This window comes from Lissotriton helveticus, chromosome 6 (assembly GCF_964261635.1).
Source record: "Lissotriton helveticus chromosome 6, aLisHel1.1, whole genome shotgun sequence".
NCBI classification, from domain to species: Eukaryota; Metazoa; Chordata; class Amphibia; order Caudata; family Salamandridae; genus Lissotriton; species Lissotriton helveticus.
Window position 1 is genome coordinate 1,233,448,561 of NC_136067.1, and position 22,219 is coordinate 1,233,470,779.

The following is a 22,219-nucleotide window of genomic DNA, read 5'->3' on the forward strand; positions in this document are numbered from 1 at the left end:
AACTAGAGAGAGCCATACAAGTCAAGCCATTCTGGACTCCCCGGCGTGTCTAGTTTTCAGAAATTTGCAGATTTGGTAGGTTTCCGTAGATGCCTGCTGACCTAGGGCCCAAAATCTGCAGCTACACAAATTGCAAAAAATCTGTGGGTTTTAGTGGAAAAGGGGACACGTCCATGTTGTGTTTTATGCCCTTTCTAGCTACGGAGGCTAGGCCCAAGAGAACAATAAGAGCCTAGATCTTTGTCAGGAGAGGTCGGGGAACGCTGGTTGGTAGGAAATGTGTCACTACTCGCAGATTACAGAATTTTCCCTCAGAGAAATTAGCTAAATATGTGCCTTTTTAGGTAAAGTTTAAGGTTTGGAAGAGATTGTGGGTAAAAACAGCTCATTCAAACCACAGAAGTCACACATTCGTGAACATCCCGAATGTCTAGTTTTCAGAAACGTCTGTGTATGGTGGGTTTTCATAGGTGGCGGCAAAGCTAGAGCTCAAAGTTTGCACTTACGTATGTGGTTAATAGAAATACAATATTTTTTTAAAAGCAAGGATTTTGCTGGGTACAATATCATGCCTCCTGGTCGCGTTTTAGGATGTATTGTATCGCAGGTGCTAGTCCCAGACACAAGTGTGGTGCCATTTTTAATCATGAGACATGTGGAACCACAGAATACTTGGACATTTGTTCTTACCAATAGGATTTTTTAGCATGCGTTTCTTCCAGATGTAAGCTAATGTCTAAAAATGAAGGCATTTTGCAAAATGCCCACTGAATCACATGCTAGTATGAGTACACACAAATTCAGAGATGTACAAATAACTTCTCCTAAACTAAGCATCTCGTATACATTTCAGAAATACATTGTTTACTTCATAACCATTTTTGACTCTTTATATATTTTACCACATGAATTGCTCTATTCTTGGTATACTATGAAAAAACATTGTAAGGTGGAACTCATTTGTTGGCTCTGGATATCTCAGGTTCTTGGAAAACCTACAAAACCCATATATCTCTGAGACCAGAAAGGTCTACTGATGTATTGCTTTTGCAAATCCGCCAATGTGACAAAAAGTTGCATGTGAGAACATTGTCACAAATGGCTGTTTTTCCTACTAATTATTCATATTTGTTTATTCCAACAGTTCGTTTCTTTGGGAAAACCTTGAAGAATCTGAACAGATTACCGCTTGTTGAATTCACAATTCATTTTGTCTATTTTCAGAAATGTAGAACTGCCTAGCATGGCACCTTGGTTTCGCAACAGTTTCCACCAAAAACTGAAGTAGGTCGAAAGCACAAAAATGAGTGGAAAAAAATGGGCTACCTCATAGAAAAATGTCAAAACTATGGTAAAATGTTTTTTTGGGTTTTTTTTTCCATACAGTTCTGCTTGCTCCTGAAAGCACATCAAATATTTTGTTGATGCCATTTTTTAGAAAGAAAAAAAAGACCCTTTCCGGTGCAGCACTTTTGTCCCCATTTTTCCCCCAAAATCCTCATCATTTAGCTATACCTAAGCTAGCTATTTTATTGGTCCCCTCCAGGGGAATAAACAAACCCAGGATGTTGCAGAATAAAGGACTGGAATTTGGCGTGGATGTCTTATGTGGAAAAAAGTTATCAAGGCCTAAGTGCAAAGTACCTCACATAGAAAAAAAAGGACTAGGAGTGGAAAAGGCTCAGCATCCTAGAGGTTAACGCTCTAGGTGATACTTGATGGAAAATACGGAGAAAAAGACTTTCAGCTATGAACATTTTGGGGGCAGAATAAGTTCAGTCACTAAAAACACGGATAACACCATGCTTGTGAAAAGTGTTAGATCCCTAGTACCCTTTCTAAGCATGTTTTTCTTAATCTTACCTTGGTGAGACAAATAATCAATTAAATCAATCAAACATTTAAAAGACCTGTGGTAAATCACCAGCGAGGGTTTTGAGGCACTGGAGCGTTGCTCGCTACTTTGAAGTTTTGATCATTCAAACATCCAAGTCTTTAGTTCTCTGCTGAATTACTAGAGCAACAGTGCAGTCCTGAGGTACAGGGGGAGGCCATTCCAGGCCTAGGCTGCCAGGTGCAAGAACAAGCCTCCTCTGCTGTTGGCTCGGCGGATCTGTGGGGTGTCTGGGAGGGAGAGGGAAGCTGATCGGAGTCTGGCTGGTTGTTGAAAGGTCAGGTGTTTATTGATGTAAGCTGGTCCTTCGTTGTGCAGGGTCTTGTAGGCGTGGGTCAGCATCTTAAACTGGCATCTCTACCGAATCGGGAGCCAGTGTAGCTTTCTGAGAGGAGGTGTGATGTGGATTCTTCTGCGGAGGTAGAGTATGAGTTTTGCTGCTGAGTTCTGTATTGTCTGGAGTCGCTTGAGGAGGGGTGCAACGATTCCTATGTAGATTGGGTTTCTGTAGTATAGCCGGCTGGTGAGGAGGGCCTGCATGAAGGATCTTCTGGTGTTTACCAGGAGCCACCTGAAGATCTTATGGAGTATGCGAAGGGTGTGGAAGCAGGCGGATGAGAATGTGTTGACTTGTTTCTTTATGAATAGCTTGTTATCCAGGATAATTCAGAGGTTGCCGTGTGGTCTGTTGGGGGAGGGGGACAGGCCGGGGCGCCGAGCTCTGAGGGCCACCACGTGTCGTTCCATGGCGAGGTGTTGTTACAAAAGATGAGGACATCCATCTTTTCTGTGTTGAGACACTTGTCCTTTATCCCGTCCACAACATTCATCATGCATCTATGGAAGTTTGCTTTTGTGGTGGAGGGATCTTCGGGCAGTGAGAGGATGAGCTGTGCATCGTTGGTGTAGGAGAGGATGTTGAGTCTATGTGATCTGACAGTGTCCGCTAAGGGGTCATGTAGGTGCTGAAGAGGGTCGGGCTGAGGGACTTTCCTGGGGGGACTCCGCAGATGATCTTCTTGGGCTCAGAGATGAATGGTGGGAGACTGATCCTTTGGGTTCTGCCAGTAAAGTACGAGGCAATCCATTTGAGGGGGTTTGCTTGGATCCCAATGTGGTAAAAACAAACCCTTCACTTCGACCTCCCTAGCAAACTTTATTCGCTACCTCCAGATTATTTCAAATGTAGTAGGTCGTCCAGTTCTTGGACTTCCTGCCTGCACCTCTATCATCCCTTAAATGGCGTCTCTACACAGATGTTGTATTGCCAAACAATCTCTCTTGAAAGTCAAGGTAATTTGCCACTGTTCTCCTAATAAAAAAAAAAGGAACCATGTACCTCCAGCAGCACCCTTGTCCTATTCACCTTCAAAGCATCTCCATTCTGCAACAACCAAACCTCTTCTGCTCTCGTGCATCAGGAAGTTGAGTACTAATTGCAGCTCATTTTCCTTCTTGGCAGCTGAAAACTAGAACACAAATCTTCCCAATCTCCATTGCTTGATCAATCTCTAATCTTTTTAAGTTCCAGAAAGGCTAAAACTTGTTTCCTCAGTCCTCTCAGTATTGTTTGTCGTTGTTCCCAGTCATACTCCTAATCCCCAGAATAGCCCATGGTGTACAATGTGCTTTATGAGCTATTTTCGCTCATTCATTGGTAATGAATTAGACAGTCAACTGACTCTGCTTGCTGTTGGCTGCGGGTGGGGGTCCCCGTCCCACGGACCCGGTCTTGGGCCCGCCGGGGTTCGGTGGGTCGGGGTCTCCGGCCTGCGGCCTTAACCGGGTTGACCGTGGCTGCAAATAAAGACTGGTCACCCTCCGCATCTGCACGTTCGTGATCCTGTTTGTCCCCCCTGAGGATGCCAGATTCACCCGGGGAGGTGATTGTGATTGGTGTCGGGTGTGAGATTATGGATCGCACGGTGCTTGAGCCGTCGCTGAGGTCAATATTGGCAGAAATTAGGGCGTTTCATTCACATGTGGATGTCTTATTGTGCAAATTGGACACGCGCCTATCTGAGATGCTCCTGGTGGAACCGGACCCAGCCTTACTGTTGGAACAGCAATCTGCAGCCATTCAAACCACGGCCATTTTGACTCCGTGCGAGAACCCCGTGAGGAAGCAAGTATTGATACCATCGGATGGTGCCCTGGAGGAAGGTGTTCCCGAGGTCATCCGTGTATTGCCGAACCTTCCACCACTATCGACTTTGGAGGTATCGAAAGGCATTCCCCTCCCGGAGACTTTTGTTCTTGACTTTCCATTCATTTTTTGGTCGTCTTCTCCTTTCTTGGTGACTTTACGACTCCTGGGCAAGATACGTTGGGACTGTCCATCTAGGACGGAGAGTTCTTCTGCGTCTGAAGTTCTTGTGGACTCACTGCCTACGAGTCGCCATAGATTGATTCTTGAAGACTCCCTTTTCCTCTATTACTCCTTTGTGTGCCTTTGGTTCTCGCTGGGGGTGGGGGGGCGGGGGGGGGGGGGGGGGTTCGTGTGCTGATTCGGAAGGGCCAAGGTTAAGATCAACTAGGTCGGGACGGGTTGGAGTGGCTTTTACGGTTGTTCGACCTGCAACTGTTTGATCTAACAGGCTGGGCGGTGTATTACGGTACCCCCAAATTTTTTCTATAAGTGTTGTCATACGTTGGTCTTTTAGTGATAGGGGGTGTCTGTTTCTGGCGGGGGGACTAAAGGGGCTGGGAACCCAAACGGATAAGCCCTCCTCCACTCTTTTTCCTACTTTTAGGGTTTTAGTTATTAGGGGCGACAGGCACGCTGCTAGTGGGGTTAGGCTGTAGCCATTTGCAGGGGTGCAGGGTGGGGGGTTGGAAAGGGTTTTTTATTTTGCCTTTTTTTATTTCTATGGCCTTTTTCTTCCTTCCCTTTCTCTTGCTTAAAGGATCAGTACAGCTTGTGAATCATTCGGATTCTTATCGTGTACTTGTATTTAGTGCTTATGCCTTTTATGATATCCTGATTCCCGGGTGGGCAGGCCCTGAGAACTGGCGCTCAACATTGAATGTATATTGTATGGTCGTTTGCATCGATCCATATGCTTTGGCGCCAATGTTCCATTATAGCGGCTCTTACGTGCATATCCTGTTTCTTGCCCTGTCCCCCGTATTCTTCTGTTTGATTGTATGGCACCTGATCCTTTCTTAAATAATATAAAATGGAACCTCTGTCTCATCCTGAGACTCAGTTGTGCATTCTAATACAAGCTATATCCTGAATCGCTGCCGGACCTCAGGGTTGTCGGCTGATGAGCTGTGTCGTACTGTGATATAGGGGGTCTTAATTTTGTTTAGCGGCTGGCCCCTGCGGTTGTAGGACCATGCTTGTATTTATATTGAATGCTACAATAAAGGTTTAAAAAAAATATATATATATATATATATATATATCAAGAATAAAAATAAATAATGATAAAGATAAACTAAAGTGGACAGGGCTGGGAGCTGTAGAATTTTATTAATCAGAATGTTTCAAGTTAACTTTGTATCTATTTACAGTTGGCCCCGATAGACACAATTTGTAATCAGTACACAGGGGGTGCAGTTCAATTTTCAGATATTACATAAAAACAAAACAACAACAAAAACACACATTAAAAATGCATGTTGCAACAAAGCATACAAAACACATTATGCGGGGGTTAAACAAAGGCTGCTTCTCTAGGGCCCATGATCTTTCATTATTTTTTGTGTGGTTCGCTAAAAAGAAAATTATTTCATTTTATATTTTCTAGAAACCTTTTCGGATGACAACCTTACAAGTTCATACACTGCTGGAATAAATAATCTATGTTTATGAGACAAGTATACTTTGTGGGTACAAAAACCTACCATTATTCCTGCATAGTCTTCACTCTCGATGAGCGTTTCGTGCAACCAGATAAAATCTTCATGCTGCCTCAACACAGAAAACTCTGGGCTTTGAAAAGCTGGTAGCGTGGTCTACAAACAAAAAAAAATGAACACGGTGACAGATACCTTATTTCCAATCTCTGGCACAATAAAGATGTTCGGCTGATTAATGAAGTGTATCTTATGTCAGTGATTCCCAGAAAATCAGGTTGTTCTTTTACTTGACTCAGTGGGCTACCAGGTGCTACTCCGTCTAATGACACATACAGTCCACAAGAAAGGTTTTCATTTAGTGTAAGAGAAGCTTACGGCTAAGCTAGGTTATGAGGGATCTTGAATCAGAGGTTCTCAGCCTTCCAAAGCGATCTTTTCTCGCTTGTGAGTAGTAAAACACCTGTCGGATATCAATTTCAACCACCGGAAAGTGTACATGGCGAGTAGTTTAGATTCCAAAATATACAAGTCCACCTTTGCAGGCTTCTGATGTTAGGAGGTGTAATATGGAATACATCCGTTTATTTTTCACAAGTTTTGCTTTTCAGGTGAAAATAGTCGAACAAATAAAAAGGTTTCCTTTATGTTGGCCCAAATACTCCAGGTCAACAGACGTTTTCCACTTACTGGCAGAAACTGATGTCACCTTTTGGTGCAACTAGTAAAAAGTTATTTAAAACTTTTACAATAAAACCATGCGCAGATGATACAAGCTTGAGGTCCCTCACTCCCAATGTAGTCAGGCCACCGCCTCTCAAACAGATTCTGCATACGCACTTCTGCCACCTGATGTTTTGGGACCACTAAATAGGACAAATGGTCGATGCATGTTAACAGTTTTCCGGCTAGATGTACGAAGCATTTTTACAGTCCCAAATGGGCGGTTTGCAGAATCGGGCCATTTGCGACCACAAAAATTGTATTTATGATGTACATCACCAAACTATAATATTCGGTACGTGGAAGAGTGGAGGGCGTCCCTTCCTAAGACCGAATTGAATTGGCATTTACAAATGTTTTGTGACCGAAATGCAGTTGCTACAACATTTGAAATTTACCGTTATTTGAAAAATGGTGGTAACCAATTTGCAAATAGTAAAGGGGTTCCCTAGAGACCCCTTGCGCTTTGAGAATGGTTGTCAAAATATTTAAGAGCAGGCAGTGGTCCACTTCACTTCAAAGTTCCATTGTTTTTTATTTAAACACTTCCCGTTTTCCTTTAAGGAAAACAGGCTACTTTTTTATAATAATAATAATAATAAAAATAATTTAAAAAATATTGCTATATTTAAAAGCAATGACCAACCTGGTGTTATGGGGACACCAGCAGCCCACCATCCCTGTGATGGCAACGAATCGTAGTGGGCCGCAAAATCCGACCTACCTCACGAATATGCATGAGGTAGGTCTATTTGCGACCAGCTATGAATCACTAAATGAATTTTCATAATTTTTTAATGAAGCTGTAATTTCTGTCCGTACGCAGGGATTTGAATTTGAGCCATCTAGCACAGTAGAACTAGGCCAAAAAGATCTGAAGGAAAAACCTAGAAATGGTATTTATTTTAAGTCAACTTCATTTACGCAGTCAGCCCTTGAGAATATCTGTGTGATAGAAAATGGAAAGACGAAGCATGTTTCATTAAAGAACTGTGCTTTAAATGTAATTTTAATCCAAAACTGCCTTTTCCATTAGTAAAACACTTGGATCCAAGACGCTGACAAAGTAAAGATTCTGACGTTTGGTCTTTATTTGATCAAAAGAAGATGTGCAGTAGAACATAAAGCCCATACTATTGTGTGCTGCAATTTCAGATTTCATAAGAAATTAAGGGGGATATTCTCAAGAACGTGTGATAATTACTGCAAAATTAGCTTAACGCAACTCTTCATATTGCAGTCCATCGCGGGAAAATAATGCTGTGTTAACTAAGTATTGACAACACGGAGGTACAATGCAATAGGCCCACGACAATGTGTCAAATGTCCACGATAAAGTCAATGCAACGCTGCAAAAATGTTAAACACGAACACAAAAAAAGTTGCAATGAGGCCAATAGTGACACAAAAAAAATCAGCGAAAACTAGCGACAGGCCTGCAATTCACACACGTCAGGCGGGAAAAATCACCATAAAAGAAGAAAAAAACAGACAAACGCCAAACAACAGCAAAGCAGAAGAGTAGGAAGAAGCGGTTCAGTCCGCAGGAAAACAGGATCCCGATAACGGAGGTGGTAGAACACTATCAACAACTGTTTGTCACCTCCACTGTGTCATTTGCAACAAAAAATGGACTATGGCAGCCCATTGTGGACAAGTTGAATGCAGTCGGAGTGCTGAAGAGGACAATGGAAGAGGTCAAGAGGCGCTGAAATGATGTCAAGCGCAAAACCAAGCTGAAACTCGCCAACAACCCGAAGGCAGCAATGCCGACTGGAGGTGGGAGTCCTGCGCCACAGGAGGACCTGGACGAGATGGAGGAAATGGTGTCCACAGTCATCGTGGGGAGACGGTGGCAGGAGTTGGGGGACCGGACATCTGCTCAACATGACTGGACACAACAACACCAGGGTGAGTAACAACCAGGGTCTGGGGGGGATGGGGGGGTGGGGGAGATGGGCACAATGGCACACATGCCCAATTAAATATAGCACATTTGCAGACAAACCATGCCCCAGACCCCCAACTCCCACCAAAAGACCAATTTACTCAAGTATGAAACATCTCAGCACTGTACAAGCACAGAAGCCAAAGGCACAGCGCATGAAAGGGATAAGGGGCAGCAAAATCAGAGCTGCAGGGGCGACTCCCCCAAAATGCAGCACACACACAACATGCAGAGCACACCAACACTGGCAACAATGTGGTACAAACCGCAAAACACCTACAACAGAAAACAGGACACAACTGGTGCCGCTGGGTGTAAACACTGGCCAATCACATTTGGCATTGCAGGGAAATGTGAGTTGATAATGTACAAGTACAAACACACACACGTCTGTTGTCAAAATGTCCACTGTCCCCCATCAAATAGGCAGCTCCTCCCAAACAGCCACAATGTACAGTCATGAAAACGTGAAATGCAACAACATACATGTGGACACATTGTTAAACTGCATCTCCCCGGCACATTGCAGAGGGAGAATCAACACCTCCTCCAGAGTAGCTCGACCCTCTCCTCTCGGATGACGAAGAGGACCACCACAGCTTCGACTCAGACACCCTCCAACAGCTTGTGGAGAGCCTACGCAGCCCACTTCCAGGAGCTGGGAAGCCCAGCAACTACAAGGAGACCCCACCCCCTGCACAGACCACACAGCAGCCAGCACCTACCACCACTGCTGCCTTCCAGGACCCCCACGAAGAACACATGGCCTTACAACGCCGTGTGTTGGGGTGCCAGGAGAATCTAGCTCAACAGGTGCAGGTGGGCTTCGACCGCATGGCAGACAAACTAGATGCCATACGTGGGTGTCTCAGTCCCATCAGGGACCACTCACGGTCCCCAACGGACACCCACAGTCCGCTCCATGCTCTCCAACGAACCATGGCTGACATCGCTAGAGCCCCGACTCAGAGACTAGAACAACTGTCCAGTCAGAGTGGCACTAGCGATGTCACACGGGTGTTGGAACACATGCGGAGGTCAATGGAGACCATTGAGCGGATGCAGGCGGAAAGAGCGGTTGCCATGACTGCACACCAGCGAGAGGTAGCTGGGTTTCTCGAGGACCTCAGGACCACCCTCATGGCATTGCTGCTACAAGGTCTGGCGCTGATGCATGCTGCTGCTACCACTACATCCACATCTCTGCCCCCTGAAGTGTCAGTGCCACACAGTGCGGTCAACATACCACCTCCGGCCCCGGAGGGATCACTACCACACAGTGCTGAAGACAGAACACCATCATCCACATGTGAGGCACATGAAACAGCAGAGGACGGAGATGCGGATGAATCTGGCATCGTGGCAAGGACGCAGTAGCATGCATCTCTGCCATAGGGCCGGTTCTGCTTGGTTCTGCACTCTGCATCATCACCTTCCACTGTCCCCCGATCCACTCTGCGACGCTCACCCTGAACCTCAACATTGGTGCCATATTCTGATGGATCGCCAATGACACAGCAATCAGACTGCGGACTGAACTCTCTTCCTTTGGACTTGTCATTCCCTGAAGGACTCTGTCTGGCCCTCCACGGGCCAACATTGTAAAGTGGGCTTAGCATGGCTGTGTACTGCTCCAGCTGCAACACTCCACTGAATGTGCATTAAACATTCATAATCACACAGATGTGTCATATCTATGATCTTTCAAGTGTGGAAGTATGGCTGAATGTAGGCTCCCTGATTCCCCCTTACGTCCATGTTGGACTTGGGTCACAGGGTGACACATTGCCGAATACGGTCCGGGTGACACCGGCACAACAACAGGGACACATGCATTAGTTAATTCCTTGTCCAGCGCAGTACGGATCCACGCCCAGAGCCCCGTAATCATTGTTCAAACCCTTACGCTGGACTGGCATACGCTAGGCCAGCCCACTTCGCTTACGCTCAAAGGGAGGGAGGGGGGGGGGGACAAAGTTACAGGTGCCAGGTCTTCCCTGTAGTGATCTGCAGATCACAGGTCTAGTTGTTAGCATGCCACAGCCACTCCCTCGTGGCTGGTTTACTCCCACACCACACCCATCCAGCACACACGTCACAGGACATGTGACCCTGCCAATAAAAAGGGCCTTGCACACGTGCTCGACGCCATTTCTACTCTCTATCTGGCTGCATCCATGTGGTGTTAATGTAGGCATGAGGGAATAGGGCCCTGCAACATCACAATCCCCAGGGCCGGAGGTGACATGCGGTCATACGCACCACGATACTCAGAGGGTCAATGACTTTTGGGGCACAGACTTGGTGGCACCGGATACACTGCGGCCGGCACAGGCACCACCGCTACGGACAGTGACTTTCGGTGCACTGAGGTAGGGGCACCTTAAGTGCTGGGCAGGTGTACAGCCTGCGATGATGCCCCGTCCTGGCGGTCCGGCTGGTGACGATCGTTGTGAGCCCTGCTAGACCGCAGTGTAGGCCTGAGTCAGTGTTCAGTGCGTGCCTACCGCCACGTGGCGTTGACTCGCGGGTCACAGAGTTAGTGGCACCTTAAGTGCTGAGCGGGTGTGCAGCCTGTGATGCTGCAGTGTGCACTGATAGGTCTTCTGCCATAGCGAAATCAAGACCCAGAATCAAATGTGAGACCTGGTGGCCCACAGAGCGGGGCTGCAGGATATGGAGGGTGCCATGTTCGCGAGCCCAGAGCTTGGGGCCTGCCCCAGCACTTGGTGGGCCCTCTTTGCGACACTCCGGTGGTGGAAGGTGAGCAGTGAGGCCTGGGTGCGCAGGTGCGGGCATGCACTGCTGGGTGGCGGGAGGGGCTGGGGGCAGCTGCCTGGGTGCACAGGGGCGGGCTTACACCGCTGGGCGGCGGTAGGGGCTGGGGTGCAGCGGCCTTGGTGCGCAAGGGCGGACAGGCGATGATGGTATGTACTTTGCCATTCAGTATTCTGGACTGTTTCAGATGAGGGATCTGTTTCAGATGAGGGACCTGGTGAACTGCACTACATACCGGCACGTGGTTGGAGACACACCGGTGGCAGAGGGTGAGCAGTGAGAGCTGGGTGAGCAGAGAGGCCTGGGTGCGCAGTGTCAGCCCTCTCTCTCCCTGTCCCGCTCTTCTTTTCTCAGTGTATCTCTTTCAGTCTTCCTCTCTCCCTCCCTCTCTTTCCGTCTTCCTCGCTTTCAGTCTCCCACTCTCTCTCCCAGTCTCCCTCCCTCCTTCTGTCTTTTTCTCTCCCTCCCTTTCAGTCTTTCTCTCTACCTCCCTCTTTCCGTATTCCTCGCTCTCCGTCTCCCTCTCTCTCCCTCTTTCCGTCTCTCTCTCGCCCTCCCTCTTTGTCTTTTTCTCTCCCTCCCTCTCTTTCAGTCTTTCTCTCTCTCTCTCTCCCTCCGTCTCTGTCTCGGTCTCTGTCTCTCTCCTTCGCTCTCTCTCTGTGCTTTGACGAGTGCATGACTCACCTTATCTGGTGGTTTGTCTTGCAGGCTGTGACCTACAGATTGTCCAGAGGAGAGCCGCCATGTGTCTTCATTAATTTTCTTCTGAGTTTATTTGAATACATTTTCGTTTGGTAATTCAAAGGTGAGTGTGTGATGCTCATTTTTGTGATGACACATGCATGTTCCCTGTTGTGTGACATCAGGCGGATTCTTTGGTACATGATTTTGTGAAGTTGATGTGGCATGTCTTTGCCTGGGGGGTGGGGGGGGGGGAATAGGGCTGGGTGGTTGTTGTGGCCCTGTTGAGGCCCCGAGCTGCATGATCAGTGGCTCCATGGCATCTGTTCTTCATGGGTGGCTGTGGGCTGGGCTGCCTTTTCTGGTGCAGGCTGTCGTCCGACTTTACACCAGGTGTAGAACGTGTTACTTTCCTGCTGCTAACGTGCCTTATCGCATGTTCTGTGATCTTATCGCCGATCTGGTTGGTCGTTGAGAATGTTGCAGAGTGGTGTTGTCGCAGCTTTTGGCACGGGAACGCCTACTCTGCATCTCATTAGCGATAGTTGACGGGGTCATCTGTGGCGATTTTTTTGCAGCTGCTATCGCGGGTAAACTGGTGATATGGACTGTGATCACCAGCTTGTGAATGGGGGGATATTTTCATCGCCGCTTTGGCTGCGATAAAGTGCAGATAACTGGGCGATAGCTCCATGAGAATATGCCCCTTTGTGTTATGAATATGTGGTTATTTCAAGCCCACTACACGTTTATATTGTTATAGTCGTTCATAAGAGAACAGATAGCATTTTCTTCCCGGAGGTTAGGTCAGTCACTAATTCTTGTACATCTAGGTTAAAAGTAAAGAAGCAAATCAAGCAGATGTATATTCTATGATTAACAAAATTTTAAAGAAACAGTATATTTATTTTCTTAAACGATGTGTTATGGAACATCCTGTACTAAACCTTTACTGATCAGTTAATCCATGTATTTTCCGTTGACCACAAGGACATTAGGATGACTTAAGTATGTAATGTTAATTTTAATATTTGTTGTTTTACTGTAATGTCTTGTGTCGAAATAAAGACTTAATGAATGAATGAATGAATGATTAACGTGTTTATAAGGAAATTAGTCCTTAAATTGTAATGTTCAGTTTCCTATGCGCATCTTGAAAAATGAAATGCATTTCTCTCAAACTCTGTATATAATTTCGCTACTTCGGTTTCCATTATCAAAGTCCTACAGATGAAACAGTCATAATTCTGGAGAGTGTAACGCATGATGTCAGTTTTTAGCATATCCACATAAGAAATTCACAAAACGAAAAAACAATGTGGTTTGTTGATATAGTCCTTGGCTACCTCTGTAAATCTTGATTGTATGAAGCTGTCGCAACCTAAACTGAGTACATACTGCGTAGAGTCTGTTAGCTCCATAAAAGCGAAGTGTGAGCGACATTTGTGAAATTGCCATAATTTCCTTTTGTGTAATTACACAAAAAAAATGTTAAGTTACGCGACATGCCAATCAGGCATGTTTGCAATTTTTCTTTAGTACAGTGTGCATCTTTGCGGCCAAAAGTGACGTGATACCTCCCAATAGACCACCACTTTTGCGAGGTCATGGATGCCTCTATTTTAAAGGCAGTTACTCAGGCAGAGGCTCCACTGGGGAAGAAACTTCTGCAGTATGTGAAGTACTGCTTTAAACCTCTACCTGGGAGGGAAGACAACCTCTCGCTTATTCTCCCGCTACCTCCAGGGATGCCTGATCAGCCTGTGTCAATCCCCAAACGCAAAAGGGAATCCACCCCGGCGTCTACCTGGACGCTTTCGATAGATTGAAGAGGGCCTTCATGGACCCTTCTCAGACCTTGGCACTAGATCTCCCTGTGCCCGGGCCTTCTGGGTTCCAGCCACTCCTCCCCCCAGGGACTGACCCTCTGGCTCCGATGTGGAGCAGGATAAGGGATCCCGCCAACGGCACCCCTTCCCCTGCCAACTTCGCAATGACACGCCAGTGGGTGATACCACCCTCAGGGGGCCTCTGATATGCTGAACCCTGAACAACCCCTACAGCCCTGATCAGCGAAATGGGTCCCAGCAGACTAAGTAGCAACCTATGTCCAGGAAGGGTGCGCAAGCTTCTGGATAAAGAGATCTGCAACCACTCTGTAGCGGCTCAAGGCTTTTCACCCCCAGTCAGGACTCGCGTGCTTTCAGGTGGTTTCGTTATTAGAAGCCCATTGTGGCTTGCGCACATGGAGGTGTGGAATGCCCGTGCAATATTGGTCTTCCTTCCCAACCCAGTCATAGAATCCAACGACAGCAGCACAATAGGAGGTTTGGGGAATCATCTACCGATTCCACCTCACCTCAAAACATCCCGGACATCAATTGCCTCGAACTGCTGGGAGGCTCTTTCGCAGACAGGTGTTGAACCAAGCGAAATGCGGCGTCTTACTCCAGATGGACAAAGTAGCGGCGGTGCGGTATATAAACCATCTTGGGCTACACAATCCAAACCCCTCTCGGACCTGGCCAGAAACCACTGAGACTACTGCCTCACAATTCAGGTCTCTATGACAGCGGAGCAACTCCTGGGAAAATCCAACTAAGTGACTGACTGGAACTCCTATCACCTGAAAGATGTGGTCCTCTGGAGGTTGCACTAGTCAAGTCTTCCAGGCCCCGCAGGCCAAATGGAACTCGTTCTCTGTGGACCTTTCGCCTCTTGCCATCTCCCAGGTACTTCAATTGGCAACTGGGCCCCGGGGCGGTAGCCACGGATGCTTTTCTCCAGGACGGACAACATGAACATGGGTACTCTTTCCCCCTGATCGTGATGATACTGCGGCTCTCGGCCCAGGTACAGAGACAAGGAGTGGAAATGGTGCTAATGACCCTGATTTTGGAGATCAAGTCTGGGATCAGGTTCTCCTGGAACTTTCTTACTTTCTTGGGATTTTCCAATCCCTCTATTCTGCTTGTCAGAACTACTCCATTGAATCGCCATCCCCTAGTCATGGGCTCGATGGTTCGCCTTGTGTCACCAATGAAATCTGGATCCGGTGGGGGCAGACATTGTCAATATTCTGAATTTTCTTGCTTCATTGGCCTATAGATACATTAACACCTTCAGGTCGTGGATATTGGCAGGTCATACACCAGTGGATGATCACCCAGTAGGGGAACACCCCTTTGTGAGGAGGCTTCTGCGGAACATCAGATTATCCCTTCCCTCAGAGCTTAGGTATTCGGCGTTATTGGACGTCAAGAAGGTCCTGAACCTTTTCTGGTCATAGCAGTTCAATAGGTATTTCTCAAGGAAAGAGATATCTGCCAAGCTGGCTACCCTGTAATGCCAGATTTCATGTCAAAAGGTTTCAAATGTTAGAGCGCTAGACATTACTGTTAGAGTATTTACCCCAGAATGGGTCACTTTCCATATTTCAAAATGTAATTCATGTGTGGTGTCTTACCCTTCCTTTCCAGATTCCCCAAAGGTTTTATGTAGTGTGGTGTATTAAGAGCTACGAGACAAAGACAGCAGATGTCCGGTGAGATGCAACTTTTGATTGCCCTCAGGAAGTCACATAGGTGGTCTCCTGGCCCACCATCGCTACATGAGTTTGATGGGCTATGCAGGAGGCTGGCAATGATACTAAGGTATTTGGTGCTCATTCCATTAGGGGAGCCAAGGCCTCAAAGGCCTGCTCTCTAGCGGTTCGCCCACAAGATATGCTCGATGCAGTGGGCTAGTCTTCAGAGTCTATCTTTAAGAGATTTTACTTTAAACCAGTACCCTGCATTGCATCACTGGTTGTGAAGAAGCTTTAGACCAGTATAATCCTCGCCACAGGTCCAGACTATTCAACTGAAACTTTTCGTTATAATAGCCTGGAATTTTTTCATTCTATAAAAGGACACGGAGGGGAGGATTAGCCCACCCCTTATTTCACCCTCTCTGGGATGTAACCGTTTTCGTAAGGATAGGTATCGTCATGAATTCAATCGGGTAGTACAAGTTCATCTGTGATGTTTACTTCAAGCTACAGCAGAACCGGTTTCTGAAGTCGTAGTTACAGGATTTTCATTTGCATAGGTTAATTTGCATAGGTTTATATTCCTTCGGGATCTGATAGGTCTAAACAGGACTGAAGATTATGTTACTCTATTTCTGTCACAGGAAGAAAGAGGAGGCAGCAACAGGGACGAAGGACTATTAAGGGGTCTCTGAGAGTGTTGTTTGGACATTGGTTTACTGTTGACTTTTTCCTCAAGGTTTATGGTACATGAAGTCTTTGTTGGTTGTGAACATGGCTGCTGTAATAATAAAGTGCAGCACAGCATAATCACCCCCTCTACATCCTTAATAGAACTGAAACTTTCTGTTACAATAGCTAGGGAATCTTACATTCATATCATCTCATTACTAGGACAGTAAGAATGCATGTCTTCAAAAAGCACTTGCTGGTATTCTTAAAACTTGGCACGTCTTGCATGTTATCATTTGTGGGCATATTTTTGTCTATATAGGAAATTCTGCTTTTCAATTCCTGATCTCAGAGCCTCACCCTCCAAGACGTCGTGCTTTTTAAAAGTATAATAAAAACTGATCACACCAACATTTCAGAAGCATGCTCTGAACAAACAAATCCGATTGTCCTGTTTTTCCAAAAGAGGAAATGCTCTGAGTCTGACAGCTCTTGATAAGGCCCTCCCCTGTATTTGGAAGTGGTGGGTGGGTTTTCCGCCACACTTGTTTCTATCCATGAATTCTGCTTAAGTCAACAAAACCTGGACGCTATCTACATAGCAAAAGGAAATGGCAACAATAGAAAAGATAGCTGCATGTCCCTGCTCAGCTCTCCCCTTGTTCTCGATCTCAACTTCCACATTACATTTTTTTTTTTAAAGCTAGAATGCAAAAAATGTTGCCATGAACTCGAACTGAGTGCATCATTGGGTCCCTTCGCACGATTTAAATAATGATATGTTGCTCTCAAAGTCCATTTTTTCTGGCCTAGAAAAAGCTTTAGCTGACTCAACATGCTCATATTTTCTTTAATAAAATAAAAAATATATAAATATGATATATAAATATGAAGAAGAGTTTTTAGCCAGCTTCTTCATCCATTGCTCTGTTCTAACCCTTGCAGCATACACCATGGGGAATTGAGGTAGTCTACCCCAGCCATTTGCATTGCTAACTGTGCGTGGCTGCACTGTGCCTGTGCATATACCAACAATGAGGTGAAATTCAACGCCGGGGCTCGTCGGCAAGGTCTTCCATTTTTTTCAGTAGTAGAGACACAGAAGCATGGCTCCGTTCATCATTTGAGGCATTGGGTAGTGCAGGAGAAAACAGCACCATAAAACGGATTCTATAATTTAAAAGCGCACAATCCACTTAGGCCGCAATAATCTCAGGAGTTTATGAGTGAGTGTGGTGTGTTGTTTAGGACCTGAGGCGGAAGCCGGGACAGCGCTTAAAAACTTTGCCGCTTGACTTGAAAAGCCCTCTATTGCTTTAATCGCGCACTTTGAAAATCGAACATTGTAGAATTTGCACTTTTAAAAAAAATAATATATATTGTATTCTGGCACTTCTCAGGCCGCCGCTTAGTGAGAGCGGACCCTGCCCCCCCCCCCCCCCTCGAGAAATCGACAGAGCCTTCGGCTCTCCTGCCGCATTTTGTACTTCCGGGCCCGCCATCTTGGGTGAGGAACCCGACCACCCGATCACCTGTGCTAGGCCCCTCCCACCCCGAGGCACTCCCCACTACAAAGTGATTCCCCCTTCCCAGGAGGCGCAGCGGACGGGCGCAGCGGCGGCGCCGGCGGGGCGCCAAAGGCAAGCCCGTCTGCGCCCGTCGGCGACCGTCCGGGACCAGGGGCCACGACCTCTGGCCAAAATCCTCACACACAGTACTCCTCCAACGCGCTACATCAACTACGAGGCTACACTAATGATCCTTGCCTCACATCATGGGATCCCCCCACAAAACACTTCAACTGCCCATACTGTAAGTATCAAAGCTACCCAGCCACACCCCCTCCCTCGTTCCGCATGCTTCTGCTTAATTGCAGATCCCTCCCTAAACATGCCACAGAATTATCCCTGTTGATCTCGGACAAAGACCCCGACGCCATTTTCCTCACGGAAACATGGCTCCAAACTGATTCCGACCCCAATGTCATTCAAGCTCTCCCTGCAGATTACCAAATACTTCGAGCTGATCGCTCTTCTGGAAAAGGCGGCGGCATAGCTATCATTTATAAAAATTGCTACACCTGCCGCTCCACTCCAACTAACCTTTCCAGCTGCGAACACCTCACTTTCTCACTGGACTTCTCCCCCACCTGCACATTTTCAGGGACTCTTATCTACCGACCACCCGGCACTCCGACTAACTTTATAAACCAGCTTGCCCCAGAGATAGCCAATGGTATCTGCTCCTCACCTAATTACACCTTATTGGGTGACCTAAATGTGCACCTGGACGACCCCCTGGACTCGGCAGCCGCCGAACTACGCAATAATCTACTAGCACTAGATCTCTCCCAGCTAGTACTGCAACCCACACACGAAAAAGGTCACCTTTTGGACCCAATCTTTAGTAACTGTATCCATCTCACAGTTAGTCCACCCATCACCCTCCCATGGACGGACCACTTTCTGATCCCATTTTCTTGGGCACCATCAGGATCTCGCCCCTCACCACTCCCTGCCCCAAGCAGAGACCGCAAATGGTCACAACTCAATACTAACTCGTGGACATCCACACTGGAAGCCTCTGCTCCAGAGAACAACCCCGATCCGATTGTCAGCAACGACAACTTTAATAACTGGATCACCTCCTCCTTAGACCTTACTATCCCACTGAAGGACATCAAATCTAAACAGAGACCAAAAAATGCCCCTTGGTACTCACAGGACCTGCGCACTCTTAGGAGAGAATGCAAAAGACTGGAACGGATATGGCGCCTTGACTATTCACACACCAGCAGAATTGAATATCGGGCGTCCATAAAAATCTATAAAATCGACATAAAAAAAGCTCCAAGCCAGTTTCTTCGAAAATAAGATTAATGAAGCAGCATCCAAACCCAAGGAGATTTACCAGAACGCTAAAAGCTTGCTAAAACTCCCCGACAAGCTACCAGATCCTCTGACCGCCCAAACCCGTTGCAATGAACAGGCCGACTACTTCTATAACAAAATAGCCACGATCTACTCCTCCTTCCCCTCACCCCCTATCAGAACAGCAGTACACCAGACCTACCCCTCCTTCCTCCCTGGAAACCTTTCCACCTCTGGAGCCTACGAGCCTAGAAACCATAATACTACAGGTAAAGTCTGGCTCCCCCAGTGACCCAGCCCCAGATCGCTTCGTAAGAACAATTACCCCCACCATCCTCCCCATCATCCAGAACCTAATCAACAACTCTCTCTCAGCAGGGCTTGTCCCCCCCCGAAGTGGAAACAAGCTACAGTTAAGGCCCTCCTGAAAAAACCCAATCTAGATCAGATGAACCCGGGGAACTACCGCCCGATCTCCCTGTTACCGTGGATAACTAAAATCGCTGAAAAACACGTAAATCAATGCCTCACAGAATTCCTGGAATCAAACAACTCTCTGGACACCTCACAGACGGGGTTCCGCCCCATGCACGGAACCGAAACTGCTTTATTAGCAGTAACAGAAGGAGCTAGAAAATCGTGGATCAGGGCGGTACTGCGGCCATTATCTTATTGGACCTCAGCGCCGCCTTCGACACTGTGAATCACGACATCTTACGCCACAGAATGTCAGAGCTAGGGATAACCTCCACTGCTGCAGCCTGGCTACATTCTTTTCTTTCAGACAGCTCCTTCCGAGTCTGTGAGGGCAATACCATCTCGCCCAGCAAACCTCTCAGTTGTGGGGTTCCCCAGGGCTCGTCCTTGAGCCCCACACTGTTTAACATTTATATGCTCCCCCTCGCAGAAATAATACGCCCCTTTGGCGTTCAAGTCGTGTCCTACGCCGACGACACGCAACTGGTGGTCACCCTGACTCATCCCTCCTCTTACTCTAGCGATCTCAGAGGCTGCATGGAAGCAGTGTGCACCTGGATGAGCCAGTCCTACCTGAAGCTGAACGGCAAAAAAACAGAGCTAATGGTGCTGGGCAACTCGCCCCAAAAATCCATTGACTCTCTGTGGCCGCCAGCACTAGGCCCTGCCCCCCCCAGCCAGGGTTACCATCAAGAGCCTGGGTATCTGGCTGGACAACGCACTAACCTTCGGCCACCAGGCAACCAAACTAGCAGCCACCTCCATGGGCATTATTAGACTCATACGAACGATCTTACCGCTCCTCCCTTTCAAGGCCAGACAGATCATGGTCCAGGGTCTAATTCTCTCCCGGCTGGACTTCGGAAATGCCCTATCCCTAGGAGCCCCCGAATCCACCCTGAAAAAACTGCAGGTTATCCAAAACTGTGCTGCTCGTACTCTCCTGCGCATTCCCCGCCGGCAATCAGTGAAATCTGAACTAAGGGCCTTTCACTGGCTGCCAGTTAAAGATAGAGTCAACTTCAAAAGCATGTGCATCGCCCACCGGGCTTACTGGAGGAAAGGAGCAATTTTGAATCACACCTTGATCACCCCCTACCACCCCAATAGGCAGCTGAGGTCGACCCTCGCCTTCCAAGTCATCAATCCCAGATTCAAAAGAGAAAGAAGTGGAGGAAGAATGTTCTCAACCAACGCGGCCAGGCTCTGGAACTCCCATCCACTCTCTATCCGCTCAGAGCCCAACATTAACGGGGCCTGCCTAGTTAGGCGCTCAGATCGTTCACTAGGCACATTTTGGTAAAGCGCGGAGGGAGGGCCTTCCCCTGTGGAGTGGGGACTGATGTGGTTGGATGCTTACACATTGCAGGGATTCAGGCCTACAAAGTGATTACGGTGGAATCTCAGGGGCCTTGGAGGGTACGTGAAACAACATAGAGAGTTGTTATATTTATGGCTCCATGGCATTAGTATCACCTGTTTGCAGGAAACACCTATGGTGGATGAGGAAACACAGAAACTGAAAAAAGAAACAGAGGGGACAGTTATTCTTCTCTACATGCTCCACTTATACACAGGGTCCCATTTAAACTAGTCTACTCAGAAGCTGGCCCCAGTGGGTGGTATGTCCTGCTGCAGGGGACACTGGATGGCATGGAAATCTGTTTTCTAAATGGGTATGCTCCTAATGTGGATGACAGATTTTTATATGTGCATACAAGCACTATTTTACAGACTGCATGGATGGCTGTGCGACTGCTGTGGGTTGAAGACTTCAATTGTGTTTTGGATGAAGATATGGGCAGCTTACCCCACAAACCCTTCAACAAACCCGGTATGGCGGTCACACTGCATACCACAATGTACAATTTAGACTGTAAGGACATCTGGAGGGAAGTGAACCCAACCAAAAGGGAATACTCTTGTCACTTTGTCACACATGGTACGTACAGTAGATTAAACCGTGCGTTATGGAGGGCGAAACTAAATGCGGATGTCCAATCGGCTGGGTACTTGGGAGTGATACTTGTCAGACCACTCATCTTTACCGTTAGAGTTAAGCGGTGCCGGTGTGCAGAGGCTGAGGCATCTCTGTTGGAGATTACCAGTTGATGCCCTTCTTGATGCTTAATGTAATACCTGGCAGATAACTGGGGATCTACAGTTAGCATAGGTATGGAGTGGCAGGCAATGAAAGCGGTTATGATGGAGGAGTGTATGAGTAAGGGATATGATATCTGGAAACAATTGCAGGGTGAGCTGGGAGTCCTTGAGGGTAGAAATGTGGACATGCACCGGCAAGAGACAGATTCACTGAAGGCGAGGATGACCTTGGTGGAACACAGACGATGGCCATTAGAAACTTGGGACAGGCTAACAGGTAAGGAATATAGACAGTGGCTAAACCATGAGGCAATAATCCTGGCAAGCTCCTTGCCGGACTGCTTATGGGTGAAAATGACGGGGCCCCTATTATGGCGTTAAGGTGCCGAGATGAGGCTGCCTCAACATCACAGGTGTCTATCAATGCAACTGTCGTGGAGCACTTCAGAGAGTAATACAGTGTGGGCAACTGGCCGAGCCAGATAACGTAGAATAATATCAGCATTGGGTGGAACTCTCTGTGCTGTCGCCAAAGCTCAGAGAAGAGCTAGAGGTGGAATTTACACTGGAAGAGTTGAAGGAAGCACTGGGGAAGATCACTGGAGGTAAGATACCAGGTGGCGATGGCTTCCCTGTGGAATTTTAACCAATCTTTGTGTCACAGCTGACAGAGCCACACTTGGGGGTGGTCAGGGGGGCATGGGAAAAGAGTATTTTACCCCCCACCCTGCAGGAAGGAG

General features: G+C 47.2%; 1 protein-coding gene across 1 annotated transcript in view; it reads right to left on the minus strand.

Moving 5' to 3' along the window:
- Window positions 1-22,219, minus strand: part of SNX5 (sorting nexin 5) — a 351,728-nt gene that overhangs the window by 208,700 nt on the left and 120,809 nt on the right. Inside the window, exon 4 of the mRNA XM_078648946.1 lies at window positions 5,747-5,857. Coding sequence (XP_078505072.1) covers window positions 5,747-5,857 — 111 coding nt within the window. The remainder of the gene's footprint in view (window positions 1-5,746; window positions 5,858-22,219) is intronic.